The sequence below is a fragment of the Mya arenaria genome, chromosome 12 (genome assembly GCF_026914265.1).
Source record: "Mya arenaria isolate MELC-2E11 chromosome 12, ASM2691426v1".
NCBI lineage: Eukaryota > Metazoa > Mollusca > Bivalvia > Myida > Myidae > Mya > Mya arenaria.
Window position 1 is genome coordinate 50144544 of NC_069133.1, and position 24037 is coordinate 50168580.

Sequence of the window (24037 nt, forward strand, 5' to 3'; positions counted from 1 at the left end):
ACTGCATACCAAAGGGGGCGTGTGGGGGGGGGGGGCTGCTGAGGGGGATTGCACCCTCCCTTCTTTCCTTCTGGATTTTAAAAAAAAAGTCCAAAGTTTAAAGAAAACTTCCAAAATAGGTTTATTGAGTGAGTCTGGTGATCCCTTCTCAGCAAGATTACAGTCAGAGCCTTATATAACGAAGATCAATATCCGGCTCTAACGGTACATGATTACCATGTCTGGAAAATATACCATCAGTTTGTCTGTATTAGTTTACAAGCATGTGCATTTCAATTTATTTTCAATGTTTTGTGGGTGCAATGAGATTTTTAGAAGTATATTATTAATCTTGTCTTGACTTTATTAAAACCTTAATTGTAACACTGACCTATTTAATACCACAATAGAAAACAAATTTGCCACCATCTTTCACATAATTCGGAGGAAATAACAGAATAAAGTAACAATTAAAATGCCTCTATGACATTTTTACCAGAAGATTGATACTACCCTTGTGATTTTCTTGAAAAAAGAATTACAGTGCAACAAAATTTCAGCATCAGTTGACATGTCTCTAAGCCCTTGGAGAATTCCAACTTTCACCAAGACGTATTTCCAACTTCCACTAAGATAACATTTGATTTTTTTTCACCAAAACATAAGTTAAATTTATCATTAAAGCATAGGCAATATTTGTTCGTTCTGTTTGTGTAAGATTGTTATATATTTCACTGAGTAAGCACCAAAACCTATATACAGTTGAACCTCGTTGACTCGAACTCCCAGGGACCAGCCAGAATACCTCGAGTCTCGAAAAATTCCAGCTAAGCGGATATGCCTACATTGAGGTTAAACATATGGGACCTTTACATCCAATTCGAGCCAACAAGAAATTCGAGCCAAGCGAGTTCGAGCCAACCAGTTTCGACCGTATATATATATGAAATTGTATGGAAAAACATTTTTAACATTTTTAACCATTAGGGTATTTTCTTAGCATTATTTATTATTTTTAACCAATCATTTGATGACATTGTTCTTGGCCATTCTCGGATATTTTTCGGCGTGGGCGATTGTCTCGCCAAACTTAAATGGATTTTTTATTATTTGTACAGTGATTTCAGGAATTCAAGGTTATTCCTTTGTGACTTTATTACCCCTGTTTTTTATTTGTTATATGGACTAACGATAACAGGGCGGCGACCTTTAGACAGGTGTTATTTCGGGTGCAAAGTGGACATTGTATAACACATTCTCCCACACAGCAGCGCTCTCGCGATTCCTTTGTTATTTAAAGAGATGCAAGATGGCGGCGCCCATCTCAGAAAATTGTAAAATACAAATCTTGGTTTTCCCTTTGTCCATACAAGTTTGCCTTAGACTGGTTTCGTTCTACCTAACCTTGGTCAATATATAAATATATATATCACGAGTGGCATTACTGTAGGCCAAAAGTGAAGTATTTACATTTAGTGTTCATGAGTTGAAATATATTGCAATCTTACACTGAAACCAACAATTCTTCTTTTAATTATAATATTATGCCTAAAAAGGATATTAAATGACATTAAATTGCAGATTTTCAAAAAAGAGGGCTGTATGTAGACATAACATCATTTCAGAAATGATGTTGTTAAAATTGAGACCCAGGCCTGTGTATGCTGACTTTTTATTTGGAAGTGAGAGCAGGCTGAAATTTCAAAACAGTGAAAAATATTGAAATGGTGAAATAAGAATAAGGTAAGATTTTAATTCATGTCATCTAACTATTACTTTAACATACAATGATGTAAAACCTTCATGATTAAGAAGGGCAGAGTCAATAAGCGTAGGACTGATGTAGAATATAACATGTTTTCAGAAAGCCAAGTTAAATATTAAGACACCATGTCAAATAAGTGAAATTCTTCATGATTAAGGTCAAGTACCAATGTACTTATTGAGAGTCATTGTCAACTTCATTGACTACAGCAGCAACACATGGGTTATATCTCAAATCGAAAATAGAGAAAAATCTCTGCTCATTATTCATTATTGCCTATATGGATATTAAAGGGCTGATTGCTCCTGCAGGACCATGAAGTCACCAGGCAGTGACGTCCAATCAATAAACCATTATTACAAAATTAAGAGAAAGGCCACATTCTCATATATGCATTTAGGCCATAAAAAGTCATGTTGAAATTAAACTTGATAGGAAACTTTTTTTGTCTTTTTAGCCTAGGTGGGAACAGCTGGTTGGGAAAAGCAGTTATAATAATAAAAGCGCTAATAGGGCTTATAGCTTCAGGAAAGCAGCAACCATTGGAAAATGAAATGCAATAACATGATCTTTTAAGATTTGAAACTTATGATAATGTATTTAGAGTTTCTAGGAAATGTGTTTATTTAAATACAATCAGTATAAAAGTGTGGCATATATAACTCAGTTACAGTTTAACAAAGCAATTAATAATGCCTCTATTTTCAAGGAAATTTTAACTGAACAAAAAAGTCCACTCCTTTCAAAACAGAATGGCATGTAATTTCATTTAAACATCATGTACTTTCCTGCTTTCCCAATCAATACTGTTTCCACTAGAGAGAACCTGATTTACAACATTGCACTTGGAAACATGGGTGAAAATTAGTTCTTTAATTATTTACAATGACACTAATATGGGGAATATAATATCACACGATCTTTCTTGAATTCCTACAATTTGGAATTCCTGGTCTTGGTATATCAATGTTATACTTAAAAATTTGGTCAAATTCTTGGACTACCTTGACACGACCTTGAGAACTGACCTTGAAAATGAAATTGGACAAAAACTCAAGGTTACATGATTGTAAAATTTATGTTGAATGATATTTCATGTTGCTTTTCAATCAGGGTTGTTACTAAAATATATTTATAACTTTTAGCTTAAAGACTGATTCTTTTGAAGTTATTACTTCTATTGTTAGAACCAAAAACATTCGCAACTGCTGGTCATTAACAATAATGTGAGGGCTCTGTGCAATATTCTCAACACTCATTGTGATAATTTCTAACAAAATGTTGTCAGGCCCAGTTGAGCAGTCATCAGCAAACTTGCTTTTCCTTTAAGCCTTTTATAGTTTGATCCTCAGCCTCAGCTTCAGCGTATGCAAGATGACTGGAGATCATCCAGACAGATAATGAGTTTCTCTAGGTTTATATGGTTTCCTCCACAATATTCCACCAGGGAGCATGATTGGGTTTGTAATGTGACAAAACAAAAAAATGTCTGTTTCATTTCCATATTTTTTCTCCTTTTGGGTTGTGTACAGCGAAAGTTTCTAGATTCATATTTGTTGTCTGTTTAGCAGTCCGATTCCCAGCCTGGTTGCATGTGAGTTCAGTAAGTGGTCATCAAGTCAGATGAGTGGGTTTTCTCTGGGTACTCTGATTTCCCCCACAACACAAGACCACACTCTCACACAACATCATACCAATGAGAGTGACTTTGTATAAGTTATCAGAACTTTCTTCACAATCGTTATAAAATATATAATGTTTGAACTGAATTGGTAATAATGCCTGAAGGTTTTGTTTTAATAAAGCCATCTAGGTTTTATCATATTCAGACCATTTTTTCTCTCTCAAAATACTGCCCGAACTACCCTTTTATTTCTGTGGCCCTACTTATTAAATAATTGTTGTCAATTAAATAAGTTTAACAAACTTCTTACATGAATTCAAACATTAATAAATGGACCCAAAATACTTTGCATGACTATAGTTACCCATATATATTTGGATACTGGTACGTGTACAGGCTTGCAGAAAACTAATAATGAACCATCACTAAATTTTCGTTCATGATTTGATTCTTCATGATTTGATTCTTCATCTTATCGGATTGGTTTATTCAATAATAAAGGTAAGTTACCTCTTATCCGGTTCCCTCTTGAACATTCTGTAGCTGGTCGACATACCCCTACTTAGTCTTAAATCAGCAAAATCTAGCTTTGGTCTCATTTTGACATCCATTGCTGATCAATTTTCTCTTGCTCTACTAGGACTGAGAATGCTTCCTGAAAAAAAAAAATAACTTTAAGCTTTTGACATCTTAAGACAGTTCATCACATACTATACCAACAGAAATTTGTAAAGAAAGAAAAAACTAGTATGAACTAGGAGTACCCCCCATCACACTATATATATACAATTTGTTTTTGTCTAGATCAGACAAAAGGCCACAATTTAAATTTTTAAGTTTAATTTTTAAAGTTTTGTGACAGAAAAGGGGAAAAAAGCTGAATCGAGGAAATTTGGTATCACTGATTACCCACAAAGCTTCGAAGAGATGCAATTTTGTGTATACATACATGTTCCTGCTAAATGTACAAAACACATAACTGTTTTAGAAGACCTGATTGCTTACTTATTCAGTCAATCTTGAAGATTTTTATTATTTACTGCAGCAGATAATCTTATGTTATAATTATGTTAGCACATCATGACATCAGTCTAAAATAATAGACATGTTATACGGGATTCTTCTAATCCCTAACCTCTAAACGGGTTTGTGCAAAAACAGGGGGGTTTTGTTAAAAATTGAAATTGTATTTGGAGAAGTATTTTATGTTTAAAATAGATAATAAAGGTTTATATTCATATTATACCATGTAAGTGCAAAGATATTTTTCACAAAATAAGCATTACATGCATTACAGCACAGGATTTACCTTTCCAATCAAACAAAACTTGACTGACACAGACAACAATTATGCTAAGCATAATAACTGGGCCATCTCCGGCAAGCTTCGAGATAGACCTCGTAAATACAATCATAACATCTCGGCCATGGCCGAAGTGTTCTGATTGGTGTAAAACAGTGAACTGCAGCCTTGCAGGTGCCCTTCATATATATCATATTGTTATGTTTTGACAGTATGGAATGAAGACAAACACATCAAACTCATTATAATTTGTGGGATAGGTTTTTTTTGTATACAAAACAATATAAAATAACATATCTGGTAATATTTCTTGTTTTTGTGATATTGAATAGACGCTATATGCTTTAACCCGGAATCCCAATCAGAATAACTTCCCACTTTTGGTACAAAACAATTTGTACGTGAAGGATTTGCCATATCAAAAATTGTAAAATAAATCCATCATCGTACAATTATTTGGACATGACATGTATTGATTTATCCTGTTTATTTGTGGTATATTATATATATCACAGATAAAGGGAGTAAAAATACATTCCGGAGCATTATTGTACTAATTTAATAATGATGTATATTCTCACAAAAATACAAATTCTTGAATATAATGTATTTGCAGGCATCTTTGTAAAGACTAATAAAACTATTAAAAGAAAAAGGAACCACCTGTTAATATATATTTGGCTGGCAAAGGGAAATCCAAACCCCAGTCTCCCACTTTACAGACAGAGATACTAACCACTATACTAACGAGGATGGTGAGAGCTAGCTTTTATAGTGACATGGTAGAGTGTCCACCAGCAGAGCAATGGGTCGAGGGTTCAATCCCAGACAGATGCACATAGCAATTACATTGTAGTGCAGTCCGGGATTTAATTATAGTAACTATCAACAGATACACAATTAATTTTGTATATTTGATAAGTTTAACATTTGAAAATGAATATCTTAATAAAACAAGAGCTGTCACAGTATGTGACGAATGCCCCCGAATGTGACATTGACCTACGAACAAGGTCAGTACATGAAAAGTTGATCTTGCCTTTACGTGTCAAATACATATGGCAAGTTATTTTAAATTGCCTCTGAACATAAAAAATACCACCCATACTTGACAACCTACACTGTTATGTCCTTATATTCAGAATTCCCTTGTGAATAAACACTTAGTGTATCTTTCACCTTAGAGGTAGGGACATGGGTCTTGCGCACGATACGTCATCTTCGTATGTGGAACACATGTAGAAAGTGATTTTAAAATCTGTCCATACAAGGGAAAGTAACAGCCCGGACACGACAACCTATACTCTATGTCCTTATATGCAGCACTCCATTGTGAATAAACACTAAGTGTGACCTTGACCTTTGAGGTAGGGACACGAGTCTTGCACGCGAAACGTTGTCTTGGTATGTGGAACACGTGTGGCAAGTTATTTTAAAATCTGTCCATACAAGGGAAAGTTACAGCCCGGACACGACAACCTATACTCTATGTCATTATATGCAGCACTCCATTGTGAATAAACACTATGTGTGACCTTGACCTTTGAGGCAGGGACCAGGGTCTTGCACACGACACGTCGTCTTGGTATGTGGAACACATGTGGCAAGTTATTTTAAAATCTGTCCATACATGAGAAAGTTACAGCCCGGACACGACAACCTATACTCTATGTCCTTATATGCAGCACTCCATTGTGAATAACCACTAAGTGTGACCCTGACCTTTGAGGTAGGGACACGAGTCTTGCACGCGACACATCGTCTTGGTATGTGGTACACATGTGGCAAGTTATTTTAAAATCTGTCCATACAAGAGAAAGTTACAGCCCGGACACGACAACCTATACTCTATGTCCTTATATGCAGCACTCCATTGTGAATAAACACTAAGTGTGACCTTGACCTTTGAGGTAGGGACACGAGTCTTGCACGCGACACGTCGTCTTGGTATGTGGAACACATGTGGCAAGTTATTTTAAAATCTGTCCATACAAGGGAAAGTTACAGCCCGGACACGACAACCTATACTCTATGTCATTATATGCAGCACTCCATTGTGAATAAACACTATGTGTGACCTTGACCTTTGAGGCAGGGACCAGGGTCTTGCACACGACACGTCGTCTTGGTATGTGGAACACATGTGGCAAGTTATTTTAAAATCTGTCCATACATGAGAAAGTTACAGCCCGGACACGACAACCTATACTCTATGTCCTTATATGCAGCACTCCATTGTGAATAACCACTAAGTGTGACCCTGACCTTTGAGGTAGGGACACGAGTCTTGCACGCGACACATCGTCTTGGTATGTGGTACACATGTGGCAAGTTATTTTAAAATCTGTCCATACAAGAGAAAGTTACAGCCCGGACACGACAACCTATACTCTATGTCCTTATATGCAGCACTCCATTGTGAATAAACACTAAGTGTGACCTTGACCTTTGAGGTAGGGACACGAGTCTTGCACGCGACACGTCGTCTTGGTATGTGGAACACATGTGGCAAGTTATTTTAAAATCTGTCCATACAAGGTTAAGTTACAGAGCCGGACGGATGGACAGACGGACGGTGCGATTTTAATATGCCCACCTTCGGAGGCATAAAAATACAGTAGAAATAACTATTCAAACACAGTTAATTTATGAACTGGTTTGAACTGGATTTGTTTATTTGGTCTGGTGTATGTTTACCACATTCCTATTTTCTTAGCCTGTTTATACAGATTATCATTAATATTTTTCACTTTAATAATTTATAATACTTCAATCATAAACATTTCATGATTAGCTGCATTTTTTTTCGGGAGTAAAGGGCCAAAATAACACCGAATTTGGGCTTTGTTTACATTCTCCACCCACCTCAAATTTCTAAACCTGTAAACATTTTACAAATATACAGAAGTTTTTTCGTAATTCTGCACTATAAATTAATTTCTGTAGAAAGGGACATACATAAATGCCAATGAACAAACCTTAACTGCAGAGAATCTACCTTTAAATATCACAAACGTAATACTGACAAACAAAGATGGTTTTTCTACAACTTTCAGTTTGACTTTCCTTGTTTCCAATTCTTCTTCCGGTTTAAAATTGAGAATACTTCATAGGTTTTTAAATTTAAATTGTTCAAACCCTGGCCTCTGTTTGTAAATAATACTGTAATATTATAAACTTGGCATGTTTATATCGTTCTCTTTGGACTCTTTACGATAAGTCCTTTCAAAACGATCTTCAAAGATCAATATCCACTGAAGAGCTGTTATTGCTTTCAACGCGCATGCGCAGAAGATTCTGCACAGTGACAGATGGCGGGAAAGCAGCATCGCATATCTCACACGTTTGTGAATTTATTGTTTGGGGACTGATTAAGTTGGAAAATCAGACCACATGCCTAACACTTGTATGCATTTTTTGTTGCCGATCAATTAATAAATTGCTTTCATTGAGATCAGCCAAGGAAGTTTACGTCCCACATTTGATGTTTGCACGTGTACGTGATTTGACTCAAAAGTAAGGCCAGTTAATAAAAAATGTTAACTATTTTAATATTGTAAATGATTGAACTAAAACTATACTTGAACATGATAACAGTAGAATATTTTTAGGGTTAACAGGCGCGTAGCTAGGGTCAATTTGGGATTACGCAGATCGATGCCTTCGGGGCAGGGGCGTAGCAAGCCCTATTCATGTGGATTCATAATTATGTAGGGGGGTACGGGGGCATGCCCCTCGGAAAAGTTTGAAAAAAATGGTGCAATCTTTCCCATTCTGGGCGTTCTGAGCTACTTTAGTACTGGAAAACAGTCCGTTCTGAGGTACTAAAGTACTGAAAATGCATGTAGTCAAGTATGCGTACTGCAACTTAGGCTGATATTTTGGTCGAAATGATGTGGATTCAGTCATGTACTCGCATTATGCAGCTAAGTGCCTGCTTGGGTGTATATTAACCTCATCTCACTCTAACCCCCTTCAGTTTTTTATTTAAAATTTAGAGGTTTTGGAATGACAAATACTTGGACCTGTCAAAATTTCATAACGCAACTGCATATTAACTTTTTGGGTACAGTCAGCCACGCGCCTGGCTAACTACAGTCTTATAATTGATGTTTTGTCAAAAAGAGAGCTATATTGATACATGTAAAGTTATTTATTACATGTTAAGGTGTAAACAATGCTGGATGCAGACAGATGATAGGAAAGCGTACACAAACCTAGAAGCTGTTATCAAGGTTGCACCACATGTTTCATAAGAAAGTGATTTTTCTGAGTGACGTCCAAGTAGATCTAAGTTTGCAACATGCAAAGTACAGTAGATGTCTTACACTTGTATGAATTATCTGTAAATGATCACAACTCTGCTTTATTGGGGCCAGGAAACATTTCAATAGTATAATATGAGGCTCTGCAAGTGCACATACTTACAGTCTAGAATACTTGGCAAGTCATCATGGTGACAATCAATATTACATTTGTTTAAACTTTAATATTTAAGATATTACATAACTGAAGTAGTGAACACTTTAAAATGCTTTTAACTTCTTATGCACATGTATTTGGATTATTAAGTCGAAAACCAGTACTGGTAACTGAAATTAATTGTCTTGCTCATTTGCTATCAAAATAGCAGGAGCATTCAGTCCTCAAGATTTAGATACATTTGAGTGAGTGGTCAAAATCCCTGTGGTAGAGAATGTTCCATCTGGGACCAATAACAAAATCCTACTCTCAGGTTCCGTGCATATGTAATGCTCTGCTGTAGGCGGCAGATGTGCGTTCATAGTGTAGCATTCCGTTATAGACGGAAGAACGTTCATAGTATGTATGTTAACTTGGTTGGTAATATGCAAATTAGCAAAGCCCGGGCTCTGTGTGAATAGAGAATTTAGTGTATATGTGGATCAGTGGACCCTTTCAGAGTCGAGCATGCTTTTCTCTGAAGGGATCTGTTGTGTTTGTTTGGTCTCGCAAGTTACAAATGGTGGCCGCGGGGGGATAATGACAACTGCCGGACCGGAGTTGCCTTACCCATGTGTTTCCCAGTCCAAGACTTGGGACGAGCTTTCTCTGAGGGGAAAGTAATGTAACGATCCGCTGTTTTTGGCGGATGTGCTTTCATAGTGTAATGGTCCTCTGTAGGTGGCATATGTGCGGTCAATGTATAACATTTCGTTATGGACAGAAGTACGTTCATAGTATGTATGAAATGTATGTACAATTTAGTGTATATAAAGACCAGTGAAACCCTTTAGGGTTGAGCATGCTTTTCTCCGAAGGGATCTGTTGGTGTTTGTTTGGTCTCGAACGTTACACATAAAAAAACTGTGTGTCACTAAAGTCCAAAACCCTTGTTTTGGTGTTCAGTATTATGTTTAAGGGACTCCCTCATGTTTTTTTAAATGTACTTTCTTTATTTTAATTACGAAATAAAAGAGTGGCTAGTCATCAGGAGTATTAAAACTAAAATATCAAAAGCTGGAACCTTTCAGCAAATATTGATATTTACTTAATTATTGTTTTTAAGGACCAATATTTTCATTAACGTAAACAACAGGTTTTTTGATGCATGATTGGTCGATTGACACTTTCACATGATGTTATCAATTTGTATTGTCAAAAGGTCAAAATATCAATCTGATACAATTCTGGGGGGCCTAGTAGTTAAGGCGTTGGTTTTCTAATATATTTTTTACTATACTGGTGTGGGTTTGCACCCCACAAAAAAATCAAAACAAAATTGTTTATACTATAAATGAATTTTTTTTCTGCAATTACGATTTCAAAGAGTAAAATAATTATAAAATAAGTTTTCAGACGCATTTACCGGTTTATTCATTTTTGGTCCCAAAACATGAGCGAGTCCCTTAAAATATCATCAGATCTGATGTTGAAAGAAATTGGAACTTATCCTGCCCCAAAAAACATTTTCATTTCAGGCTTGTTCTAAGAATCCAATGAAAAGAGGCGCAGCTATGGCGTTGAAGCTGGCTGACATAAAACCAATTTCTCTCCCATCTCCTGATATGGAAATATTTCTGCAGACTGCTGATCCATGATGTATTGTGTGGAGAATCTGTGAGTAGATGTATACAGTTGTCTTTCTTTTATTGACATCAGCATGCCTGACAGCTAGTGATGTTATGATGATTGAATAGTTCAACATTGAATGGCAATTTTGAGAGTGAATTTTTGTATAATGATTTTCAATGTGTTTTGAATTTCTTTAGCTTTCTTTTCATGATTTTAGACGTTTTTTGGCGCCATTTTCCTCTTTTTAAACAAAATCTTATTGCCAACTTCTCAGCATAATTACATTTGTACTCCTGCCTCCCTCATACATATTTGTCTAAACAATAAAGAAATATATATATATAGCAATAAAATAATGAAACTATTAAAGATGCAGAATAGAAAGGGTCTAAACATGAATGGAAATAATTTTGTATTGATTGCTAATTGTTTGGTCTTCAATCTTTCATAATAGATGGTAATCATTGCCATTGTTTAGATTTCCAACTTGACTGACAACTCTAAAAATTATTGTTATTTAACTTGGTAGAAATTGTTTTGTAAAATTTAAGTTTTTAATGAATTGAAAGTATTAATATACCAGTATGCTAATTAAGATGCTTTATGCTCGGACAAATCAGTGTACATGAAACTTAGGATCCGACCTAGGACAGGTTTAACATGTATAATAGACTTCATAACTAAACCTACTATAGCTCTTGGTTAAAGTTGTCTCAATTGTATTTTAATTTATATAAAGATCCATTGTTCTATGTTCTAGTGTTGTCTTTCAAAAGGGTATTGTTTAGCTTGCTTGCAGGGCGCTCTACATAGTTGTCGCAATGGTGGTTTATGCTTGCTGTTTCAGCAGGCCAATGTTGTTGGGGCTGTAACTTGTCCAAGCATTTTGGGAAATTTAAAATAACCTGGCACAAATGTTATCCATAAAAAGAGTTCTGGCATGTGTGCAAAACCAATAACTTAGGCTTAAGTCAATGGTCATTTATGAAAAATTTCTTGTAATTTAGCTTTAGTTCTTATTAACCGTCTCCGTGGCCTAGTGGATAAGCATCCGCCTACGGAGCGGGAGGTCGTGGGTTCGATCCCTGGCCGCGTCATACCAAAAGACGTTAAAAGTTGGTACAAGTAGCTCCCTTGCCTGGCGCTTGGCATTTAAAGGGTAGTGCTTGGAAAAGTGGTGTACTCAGTACTGGTTTAACCCAGGAAAGTTGTACCCCGTGTATCGGTGCTTTACACCGAGCACGTAAAAGAACCAAGGGGTCTCTTCGAAAAAGAGCTAGGGTCTCGCACCCGGACTTCCTTGTATCCCACCACTGTCTCTTCAGCGTGCTGTCCCTTCAGCAAAAACAAAGGACCCCGTTGGAAATAAGTGCTTGCACTTTCACGGGTTATCCTTGATCGCAAGGTCTAAAGAAATACATACATACTTCAGTGTCTGGGTTTTAATGTGGCCATGCTTTTGCGGATTAGGAAATAATTTTTCACAAATGTTAACCATTTAATAGAAGAAGAACGTAAGTTCTAGCATGTGTGGAAGACGTTTGACTTAGTCTGTAGGTCGACTGTCATTTGTCAAAATTCCTTGTATTTATATTTTATATGGCTTGTCTTGGCTTTAACATGGCCATGCATTGGGGGATAATGTTAAATAACTTTGCGCTAATGTTCTACATGAGAAGACAGTATCCCAGTCATTAAACAATGCCGATATTTTCATATGATTATTATATTAATGAAAACTTTTTGATATTTAATTCAACAAAACTTTCTTGGAACTGTTTCACAAATTTGTATTTTAAGGTAGTCTCATGATTTTGCTTTCAACATTGGCGGGCTTAACATTGTTGGCGATTTGCAGACATAGCTTTAGTTCACTGTGAAGACTTCCAGCATTAATTCAATATTTTTCAATGTTAAATTGTTTAGTTTACTTCTGTTTTTATTCTAGTTTGTTTGTATTTTCTGTTTCTTTTCGAGGTAATGGTGTTAAATGTTTAGACTTCATTCTTTCATCAGATGGAAGAGCCTCAAAGCTATATTATTTTATTTCAGGTAATTCATGTTAAAACATTTTAAATTGGCAAGTTTTAATTTGGCTTGAAATGATCTGCTAGACTAGAAATGGTCCATCTGTCTATTACACTTCCTTGCCCGCTCTGTATCTCCTAAACCCTACCTAGGATTTTCATGAAACTTGGGTCAAATGTTAACCACATCGAGACAACATAAAGAACCAACATTACATGCACGATGGCTCCATGTCTAGGTCAAATGTTCGAGCCATAGATTTTTGTGTCCACTCTTTATCTTCTAAAACCCTTAAAGGATTTTCATGAAACTTGAGTCAAATGTTCACAAGAACAAGACAATGAAAGATCCCACATTCCATGCACGATGGCTCAAGGTCAAGTTCAGTGTTAGAACAAAAGATTTTGTGTCTACTCTGTATCTTCTAAACCCTTTCAAGGATTTTCATGTAACTCGTTTCAAATGTTCACCTCATCGAGACGACTTGCAGAATCTCATGTACATACAAAGTGCAGAACTCAGAACTTAAATTAATTGAGCATGTTGGCTCACGTTCATAACTGAATAAAACATGATACCAATTACATTATTTACTGCAGTAAATAGAAAGGTCTCAAAGATATGATTTGTTTCTATAGACCCATAGATAAATCTAGCATTGTGGAAACATGGGTGACTGTTTCCACCAGAGATGGTGAAAAACATATTTTTATACATCTTTCTTTAGTTAATAAATATATACATCAATTGTAGAAAAACCCCACCATGCATATCTTCAACATCACTGAACTTTTGCATTACGGTAAAGATTTGCATGCAATCGTTCACAACACCTCGGCCATTTTTTTGTTGAAAACCAACCTTGGATGCTGGTACATCAGTTGAAGTAATTGGTAAGATATAAAGTAATAGTTAATTAATTGCAGTGTTTTAAAGTGTATTTTGTATAACTAAGTTTAAATTGATTGCCAGTGAAGTGTATAATTGTATACATAATTAAGGCTCCCAAGAGTATTGTCATTAAGTTTAACTGCTAAATTGAAATAACTACACTATCTTCTTGCAACTTAGTTAAATCTTAAGATTTCTGACATTGTAAACCATCCATATACATCCAAAGTTGTTTTTTAATGGGAAATGGCCAAGGTGTTAGGAATTGGATGCATTATTTTGATGTTGAACAAGTATGATAATTCAAGTTTAAACATTTTTCATTTAACATATAATATTTATTAGGTATCCAACATCAGCAGCCAATTGTATAAAATTGTTAATTCTTTGGTTAGGATAAAGTTACCCAAATTATTTATTGATTGGTCATTATTTATCCCATTTTTTTTTCAGTTAACAAATCAAAGTGTTTTACTATGTGAACTGCCCAACAAATAACCTTTTATGGGTTAACTTTTTAAGGCGGATCCGTGGTATAGTGGTAACACACTTTACTGATAATACAGGGGTCAAAGGTTTGATTCCCCGCCGCACCACTAAAGAAATACTAATCCTCTTCCAGGAGAGACATTAAATAGGGGTCCCGTGTGACACAGCTATACACTGATGTATGTTAAAGAACCAGGGTAGCTCTAACCAGGGTTACATTCTGTCTTTGCACTCAATGCTCCAAAAACATAAAATGACTGACAGTCTTATCGGAGCACTCGCCGAATTGTTACTGGCAATCTTATCAGAGCACTTGCAGAATGGGCCTTGAATTCGGGTGTGAGTATGAATAAGCTTACACATCATCACCTTTTTAAGGTTTTATGCAATTGGCTGCAGATTGCTACATTGTATGTTATGCTAGTATACATGATATCCTGAAACAGATTAAAACAAAAGAGCGTATGTTTCCCTCTGAATGGTTTTACTTACACTAATAAGCGGTACAATGTACCCTTAAGAAGATTATATGTGAATGAATAAGTATAAAATGTCATCAATATTTAATTTATGATAATATTGACTGAAGTAAACTGTAGAAGGGATATCGCCCAAGACGTTTCAGAATAATATTGGCCAGTGCCTATGCAGTGATTAATTTTCAAAGCTGCTTGAGTGCATTCCTTGGAACTCCAAATATTTCACTTTCATAGGTCCAGAGCAATCATCTGAGAGTCCCGAGCTAGTGTTGTGCATACATTTTGTACTAAAAAAATAGTACATGTCCCTTGTCCAAAAAAGCGCATATATTTAGGATTAGGAATGATTGGTCCCCTCGAAAAAGTGTAATATATATGGAAAACAAAATAAAGTATTAAAGGGATTTTGGATTAAAAACGTAAAGGGTGAGGTTTAGGTTTAAGGTTAGTTTTTAATCCCTTCCATCATTTAAGTATTAAAAAAAAAATCCTGTATGACCTATCCACCACTCCGGATGCCCAGCAAAAAGGAATCACTGCCAATGTCAAATGATGGTTAAGATTTGTTCCCTTTGATAATACCCCTTCATTTTCACTATATCATCCTATTTGTCTGAATTTGCATTTACAGCTACCCTTGATTAAACAACCCCTAATCCTTTATGGGCGATTTATACCTGACCCCTTCTTAACATATAGCTGGCAATTGGTCAGTCAATATTTAAACTTTTCTGAAAGTTACAAAAGCTAACAGAGACCCCTCAGCCCTGTCATAAAATCAAATTTGAAAATTGTCTAAAAGACTGGAGTGTCCGTTTTCAATTTGTACTGGCATGAAATGCAAATATGGCTTTAAGATCAAATCAGAACCCTTGACCCTTTACTTTATGTTGTAAATCATTATTGTTATTGAAGGTTGTAAACCTATTGGCATAGTTGAAACTACTATAGGGGCTGGAAAATACTAATAACACTATGTTTGACTGAGCTAGGAAGAAATAACATTAGTCAAAATTTGTTATTAAGTCTATGCAGTTATCTTTTTTGGTATAATTATATTAATGGGAAAAGCAATTCTCATGTTCAGGAGGGGCTCTTAAAACTGGTTAATAGTATTCAATGCAAAAAACAAGGATTTTCTCTGCCTTAAAATGGGCAGATGTTGGGCCTACATACAACATTTTAAAACAATTAGATCTTCTTTTTTACCGGAGTGGTAGAAAAATTCTCAATTTCTCAAAATTATTCTGTTTTTCAGTATAATGTTAATGAAAATAAATTATTTTAGCATTGAAGTGGTAGTAAGCAGTGTTATATAATCCCAATTTATAGCAATATTTCATTCATAAATGTATATTTTAAAATGATGGCTTTCTTTCACATTTCAGTGTCGCCATACCAGTTATTCATATTCACAATTCCAAGGCCCCTGTCCACAATCACAAAAAGGTGAGAAAAACAACGCCATCAAAAATATTGCACAAATGTTTAAGGGCATCTTTTTGCACAAATGGTCTGTGTGTAAGGGCAGCATCCTGCACAAATGAATTGTGTATAAGGGCAGCATCCTGCACAAATGGTCTGTGTGCAAGGGCAACATCCTGCACAAATGGTCCGTGTGCAAGGGCAGCATCCTGCACAAATGGACTGTGTGCAAGGGCAGCATCCTGCACAAATGGTCTGTGTGCAAGGGCAGGATCTTGCACAAATGGTCTGTGTGCAAGGGCAACATCCTGCACAAATGGTCTGTGTGCAAGGGCATTTTAACATTTTTAGCTCTACTGACCAAAGGCCAGAAGAGCTTATGCGATGGTAATGTGTACGTAGTATGTGCGTCTGTGCGTCCGTGTGTCTGTAAACAATTGCTTGTGGACACGATACAGTCTTCAGTTTTGATTGTATCACGATGAAACTTGTACAGTATCTAGATATCCATTAGAGCTCGGTTCCTTTTGAAAACCAGCTAGATCTGCCCATGCATGCCTAGATTATGGCCCTTGATAGTATAAAAAAAATGCTATTGTGTAAACACTAGCTTGTGAACACGATACAGTCTTCAGTTTTGATTGTATCTCATGAAACTTGTACAGTATCTAGATATCCATAAGAGCTCGGTTCCTATTACTCAAACGTACATGCTCTGGATTGAAAATGACCACAAGAGCCATGCTAGTAGAGCATAGGCCCTCTTGGGCCTCTTGTTTGTTTATGCAGAATAATGAATGTCCTGATACCTGGACGCTGAAACTGTGTTCTTAAAAGTAATTTTGGTCTTTGATCCTTGAGCTTTTGACAGGACCACAGGAACTTTTGGGCTCCTGGGATTGTCCCTGAAGTTTCCACTACATTATTGAATGGGAAAGACTGGAACTATCCTTGTAGTTTCCACTGCAGTATTGAATGGTAAAGACTGGGATTGTCCCTAAAATTCCCACTGCATTGTTGAATGGGAAAGACTGGGGTTGTCCCTGTAATTTCCACTGGATAATTTAATGATTAAGACTGGGGTTGTCCCTGTAATTTCCACTGGATAATTTAATGATAAAGACTGGGTTTGTTCCTGTACTTTCCACTGGATAATTTAATGATAAAGACTGGGGTTGTCCCTGTACTTTCCACTGGATAATTTAATGATAAAGACTGGGGTTGTCCCTGTACTTTCCAGTGGATAATTTAATGATAAAGACTGGGGTTGTTCCTGTAATTTCCACTGGATAATTTAATGATAAAGACTGGGGTTGTCCCTGTAATTTCCACTGGATAATTTAATGATAAAGACTGGGGTTGTTCCTGTAATTTCCACTGCAGTATTTAATTGGAAAGATTGAGATTGTCCCTGTAAATTCAGCTGCAGTATGTTGAAGACTGATTTTTTTTTCAATTTACATTTCGTGTTGGACAGTTTGGTTTAAATTTGTTTAGAATCAACTTTGATTAAAACTTTAATTAATCTGGCTCATCCCTTCATCTTGTTTTTATTAAGTGTTTGCTGACTTGGAACTTTTTTTTAATTTTCTCTGAACACTACTTTGTGCTCATTTTAATGGTTATTTATTAAGTTACTGGTAAAACTTTTAATTAGTACAGGAAATCTTAGAATATTCAATGAAGCTTCAATTATTTGTCCTCAGGGAAATTCCATTTCTGGGTGTGTATTTAATTTCATTGTCAATTGTTGTAAATAGTCGTGTCTGATATGACTATTTGAGTAGGCTACAACTTTATTAATAAAGATGAAAGTGTTCAGTTATTATCACGATTTAGTTGATGTATCTTTTCATTTATTTGTATTTCAGCCAAAGTCAACTCAAAGCCATCCTTATGTTTTTTAATTCGAACAAGAATATATTATTCTTATTTAAGATCATATTTTTCCCGGGTAATTTTGCTGTATAATTCCCGGGGTAATATTCATATCAGGGTAATTTTTTTGTATAGTTTTCAGGGTAATATTGTTGTATATTATACCTTACATAAATATGTCCCTTTCTTTGTATATATAATTATAAAGTCAATCATTCTGTATGTCAGTGTATTTTAACAATGTCTCTTCCCTTTTTAGCAGACATATTGTTTTTGCCCTGTCTGTCAGTCATTCAGTTTGTACGTCACACATTGTTTCTGCTCAAGAACTAGAGAACGCTAATTAAGACCCAGAAACTTCAAACTTAGTATACAAGTTGGTTATGACCAGTAGATAACCCTGAATGATTTTGAGATCAGTAGATGAAGGTCAAGGTTGGAGTGACCTTCAGGTGGAAAAGATATGTTGGCGGTGACCTAAAGCCCTGAAAATGGTTTCCGCTAAATGGTAAAGAACGCTTCCATCCAGGAACTTTATACTTGGTGTGCCAGTTGATCATGTCTAGTAGATGACCACATTGATTTTGAGGTCAGTAGGTCATTGGTCAAAGTCGCAGTGACCTTTAGGTGAAAAAAACAGTTTCTGCTTCATAACTTTAGAACACTTAAACCCAAGATATTAATTCATATTTGGCATGCCAGTCAGTCATGAGTAGTTGATGACCCCTAATGCTTGTGAGATAAGGAGGTCAAAAGGTCAAGGTGACTTTGAGGTGAAAAAAATGGTTTCTCGCTGAAGAACTAAAGAACGCTTGCACCCAGGAACTTCATACGTGATATGTCTATTGGTTATTACTAGTATGACCCCTATTGACATCAGCAGGTAAAAATCACGGTGACCTTGAGGTCAAAAACATTTTCTGCTAAATAACTTAATAAGAATGCTTGCACATATATGAGCTTCATACTTGATATGCCAATAATTTATTGGTCATGACAAGTTGATGATGCCTATTGATTTGGTGATCAGTAGGTCAAAGGTCAAGGTATAGGTCGCAGTGACCTCTAGGTTAAAAAAAGGTTTCAGCATAAAAAATAAAGAACGCTTGCGCCCGGGAACTTCATACTTCGTATGCCAGTTGGTGACCTCTACTGATTCAAAGACCAGAAGGTCAAAGATCAATGTAACATTGAGGTAAAATAACAGCTGCTGCTGAATTATTATAGAATGTTTGGGCTCAGAACTGCATACCTGCTTTTTTAGTTGGTCTTGATTAGTAGATGACCCCTTTGAGGTCAGTAGGTCAGGGTCACAGTGACCTTCTGGTGAAAAACAATTTGTCACAAGTCAGTACCTCACACTTCTTTCAACTGAAGAACTAAAGAACACTTGGACCCAAGAACTTCATACTTGCTCTGCAGGTTAGTCATGACCTACGACCACAAAATGGGGGAGACCAGCGCTTTTTAAAAAACAAAACAAAAAAACATGATCTTTGAATAGAATAAAAAAACTGTTTTTAATTGAATATCTGGTGTTTGTTAATTAAGGTATGTTTAAAAGTAAATGCATTTTATCAGTTTGGAAAAAAAATGGTGCAAATAAATGGTATTTGATACATTTTCAGTGAACCTGGTGCTGTTGTTTCTCCATTTGTTGACATGCACACCTGTCAAATTTGCCCTATAAAAATGGTAGATCCTACCTAACTCTGACATGTGACATAACCATCTACACCTGAAGAGCTTCTATTTATTTTCAGGATTCTGGAGATGACAGTTTATATGTAACTCTTGTCATGCTGTTGATGGAGCACAGGATATAAGCACTTTTTCTGTAAGAAATACTAGAACAAGACACAACCCAGATGTGAGGGCATTGTTCACACTTCTCTGCTTTGAAACAATGTTTTCTATATGTCTTTGGTGTTCAGGCCTTTTGCGGGAAATAAACAAGGTAAATCATGTACAATCTGCATACATGTATTGCAAGAGAACATTGACTTGCGTCTGGAAGAACGAAGTTATACTTCGTCCGTCTGAATAACCAATAGTACGGCTACCAGCTTCTAAACTGTTTTACTCATTCCTTTTATCTTTTATGAATTTTCTAAATGTTGACATGCCAAGAAATCCTATCCAATTTTCGATTAAGAAGGAAACCCCTGTATGCCAGCATATACCTGGAGTTTAGTAGCATATGCATTATGTTCCATTCAGTGGTTTTGTGCAAAGGGTTAAAGGGCTGACTTGGTTCTCCATGTAATTTTTATCAGTTATCTGCTGTACAGCTAATTCATTTCATTTAATGGCCATTACGACCAGCATGAAATTCAGGGGAGCAATGATTTTGGTCATTTTTCGGAAAAATATTTCTAATGTTCATGTTTCTTAGGTTTAACGCTTCATCTCATTTTGTTTATTACGACACTTGTCAAAAATAAAACAAAAATTTCAATCATAGTTTATTATTAAGTATTGACATGATTTTCTTAACCATAAAAAGTATAATTATTAATTAACTAAGCTAAGCATTACATCTTTGATATTGTTTATGAACAATCTCCTTGATAACAATATTTAACTATCTAAACCACACTCTTGAATTATGTTTAAAGATTGAAAACAAATCAAATGTACTATAACTATATTTCTTAGTTCTCCAACAGCTAAGTATTTTCCTCACGCAGGCCAAATCCTAATAGCCTCTTATAGATCAGTAATCAAGTCGTTTAATTTAACAACTTGATTACGGTATTGTTCTATAAAGGATTTGGCCAGCGTGAGGATGTATTTTGACCCAAATAGAATCATGAACCCCAGTCAAACTTATCGACTACCGGCTCAAAATGTTATGACTCGTGTATATTTAATAAAATGATACCGGGGAGTCGTTTATCTGTGGATGTCGAAAATCTGCTTAAAGGGGCTGTACTCCGTATGATAAAATAGCGGGGGGAAAAGAAAATTGTCGAAAACTTACATAAACTTGGCATCGATGTGTACAATGCATTGAAACTTCGTTAAATAAAGTTGTTATTATTATTATTATTGTTATTATTATTATTACTTACTAACTGAAGTACCACATAGTTTACAATTTATTTAAGTTTAGCAGTTATTTCGTATTTTTCCATTAAAAAGATTACTGGGTATGTCTACCAGGTAGAATTAATTCCTTATGCGTGATTGGCTAGTCGCTGTTATCACGTGATATTACCGAAGTACGTGTATAGCTTAATTATGTAATTGATAGAGTAAGCCGTCGTAGCTCATTGGATACGACGCTGGACTGCAATTTTGGTGACACGGGTTCGAACCCGGTCTCCGACACAATTTTTTTTTACATTTTGGTACTTCTTTTACAATTATGATATCAAAGCGTAACACATTCCATTAGATAATTGTCCTGAGATTCGTTACAGAAAAAACTTTTTTTTGTGCGAATCCGGTGTACAGTCCCTTCAAGGATTCATTGCACTTTGCGCTCATTATAAATAGATAAATGAAGGGTCTTCGCATTGATACAAAAAGCTTAGTTCTTTCATTCACAGCAACATATAGTTGATTAACGCGAGATTTGTAGCCTCAGTAGTGGTAATATGATAGTTAGTAGAAGGAATAGTAGTAGCTGTTGATGTAGAAGTGGCAACAACAACAATTCAGCAGGAGCGGCAGTAGTTTTAGGGATATCATCATTATCATCATCATCATCATCATCGGTGGTGGGGGTGGTTGTTGTGGTGGTGACGGTGGTGTTGTTGCGGTGGTGTTGACAGTGGCAATAGCAGAAGCAGTAGTGGTAGTATCAACAGCAATAGCTGCAGCATTACCACCTGTATTACGAAGACTTAAGAGCACACGAATTAAATGACCAACATAGACGGTTCTGTTCGGTGGGGTTAAATACCTATTTACAGTAACGACCGTTGAGAGTCATGTTATTTTTTGGGGTGTGGGGGTGTGTCAATATTTTACAGAAAAGGAGTCACGCAAGGACAGCGACCATTGTCGTGATTTTATATGGGTCAAAATATGTTCTTTCACCGGTCACGGTATAAAGCCAATGCCAGATGAACACACAACTAAGCAATTTTCTAGATTGAAACATTGCAAAAACAAATCAGTTATACGAAAATGCATTTTAAACGCCTCAGAATGTGTTCATGATGATATGAACAAAATTGAAGTAAATTTAGCATTAGGAGATTCAGTTTCGCCAATGTGATGTATTTTTTCAAGTTTCGTTTGTATTTTCCATGGTGTATACGTATACTTACGAACTCAATAATTTTTACAGTGAAAAAAGAAAAAAAAAGCTTTAAAAATGAATAATAAGAGTGTGTGTTTTTGTTAAAAAATGCGAACCCAATAAATCTGACATTTTAAAATCAATATCCATACGCTTAGTAAAGCATACCCTTAAATATAATTTGACATATGAGACGGCCAGATTCATATATGCTGTAATATAGGTTACATTTTCATTCCAAATAAAACGGTTGGTTAAGCATACCATTTTCATTAACATCTGTCATATGTCTAAACAAATATTGTTACTCATTAAAAAACAACATATTTTTGTTTAAGAGTAAGTAAATAATAAGTTTTACTAAATTAAGTACTCAGTAATTATGTCTAGCACTTGATACTTCTTTACGTTTTTCTGGGCAAAATTAAATACATTCTTCCAAATCTTGACCCGAACTACAGCAACTCCCTAGATATGATAACATGATTAAACACATGGTCAGATTCTCGGTCAATTAGGGGTTAATGTGTAGCTGAAATTGACTCTCGTGTAGAAATGAAAAGTGGAAAAATTGGCTGGTATTTCTTGGCATGATACTAGTATATGACTTTAACACGAGATGGTCTAACACAATATTGGGCGTCTTTGGGCGCTTCGTTCTTCTTGTTCTTCTGTGTCCGATCCTAGATACAATCGCCCTAACGACACGAACAAGGCCCAAGAACATTGTTCTCGGGTCCAAATTCCGCACTACCTACAAACCGGGAGGACCGAGAACTACACGAGAACAAAATGGCGGAAAGTAAAGTTAAGAACGATGCGTGCATGATTTACAGCGAACAACTCTACTACCGGTTCCCGGTGTTAGGGCGTTATACGCGAGTTACACGTTCCGAATCGACTCGATTCTATCCTGAAAACAAGCGCCCAAAGACGCCCAATTGACTGTTGTTGTGTGTATATTTAAATGTGATGTCATCTATTAAAATGTTATGCTTTTACTGTATTGATCGATCATATTGAAGTGTTATTCAAGAAATTCTTTCTTTTCAGACTTTACCACTTTCCTTTAATGGAAAAGAAAGAAAAACATTGCTGAATAAATACTTATTTCAAACACTGCTTTCTCTTTGATCTGATTTTTACGAATTACTTCTTTACCCTTCATTAAATTGACTTCATACTTCACATGATTAATATAACGGCCATCACTAAGTTGGGTTACGTAACTCCATATTATCCTAAACACAAAATATGGCCCTTGATCGACTTTAACAGTTTCGTTAAATGTTTGGGTAACTTTGTGTTTCAACTTAGATCTCAAATACTGTACATTCAATGGCTTTCATACTTTACACAGTATCTATCACAAGCTAAGGATAAATTAATCCATATTACCCTTAAATCCAATTATGGCCCTTGATTGACCTTTTTTATTTCTTTTATATGTTCACGAAGAAAGAGAAACCTGGTTATTAGAATGACTGACGTACGTCGTTGTTCCGGCGAGCGAGCGAGTGGGCGGGCGGCGTCGCACTCATCTGTTGTGTCGAATAATTTTAGTAAGGTTCTACATATAATGATCGAACTTAATTTGTACAAAGAGTTAATGGCCCCGAGTTGGAACCCCGAGAGTCATGGTCAAGGTCACTTACTAAAATGGTTAGTACTGAAATAGTTTAATTGGGGTTGACATATTGGAACCATACTTGGTATATAGGAAGAGTTTATTGAGACTTCTTTGGATTGCGTCCGGGGTTCCTACGGTCGAGGTCACTGTAACTAAAAATAGAGAAAATAAACAGTTGAAACTGAATCTCACAATGAAAGTTCTTCTGTCAATCATTGAAAACCTGGTTTCGTTGCATTGCGGCGTTCCTTGTTTACTTTG

At 35.8% G+C, this 24037-nt stretch overlaps 1 protein-coding gene across 1 annotated transcript in view; it reads right to left on the reverse strand.

Annotated features, from left to right (window-relative positions):
- LOC128210761 (cytosolic purine 5'-nucleotidase-like) overlaps window positions 1-7912 on the reverse strand; it is a 29579-nt gene extending 21667 nt beyond the window's left edge. Inside the window, exons 1-2 of the mRNA XM_052915114.1 lie at window positions 7670-7912; window positions 3879-4023 (exon numbers count right to left, since the gene is read on the reverse strand). Coding sequence (XP_052771074.1) covers window positions 3879-3979 — 101 coding nt within the window. The 5' untranslated portion in view covers window positions 3980-4023; window positions 7670-7912. The remainder of the gene's footprint in view (window positions 1-3878; window positions 4024-7669) is intronic.
- Between the last annotated feature and the right edge of the window lie 16125 nt (window positions 7913-24037).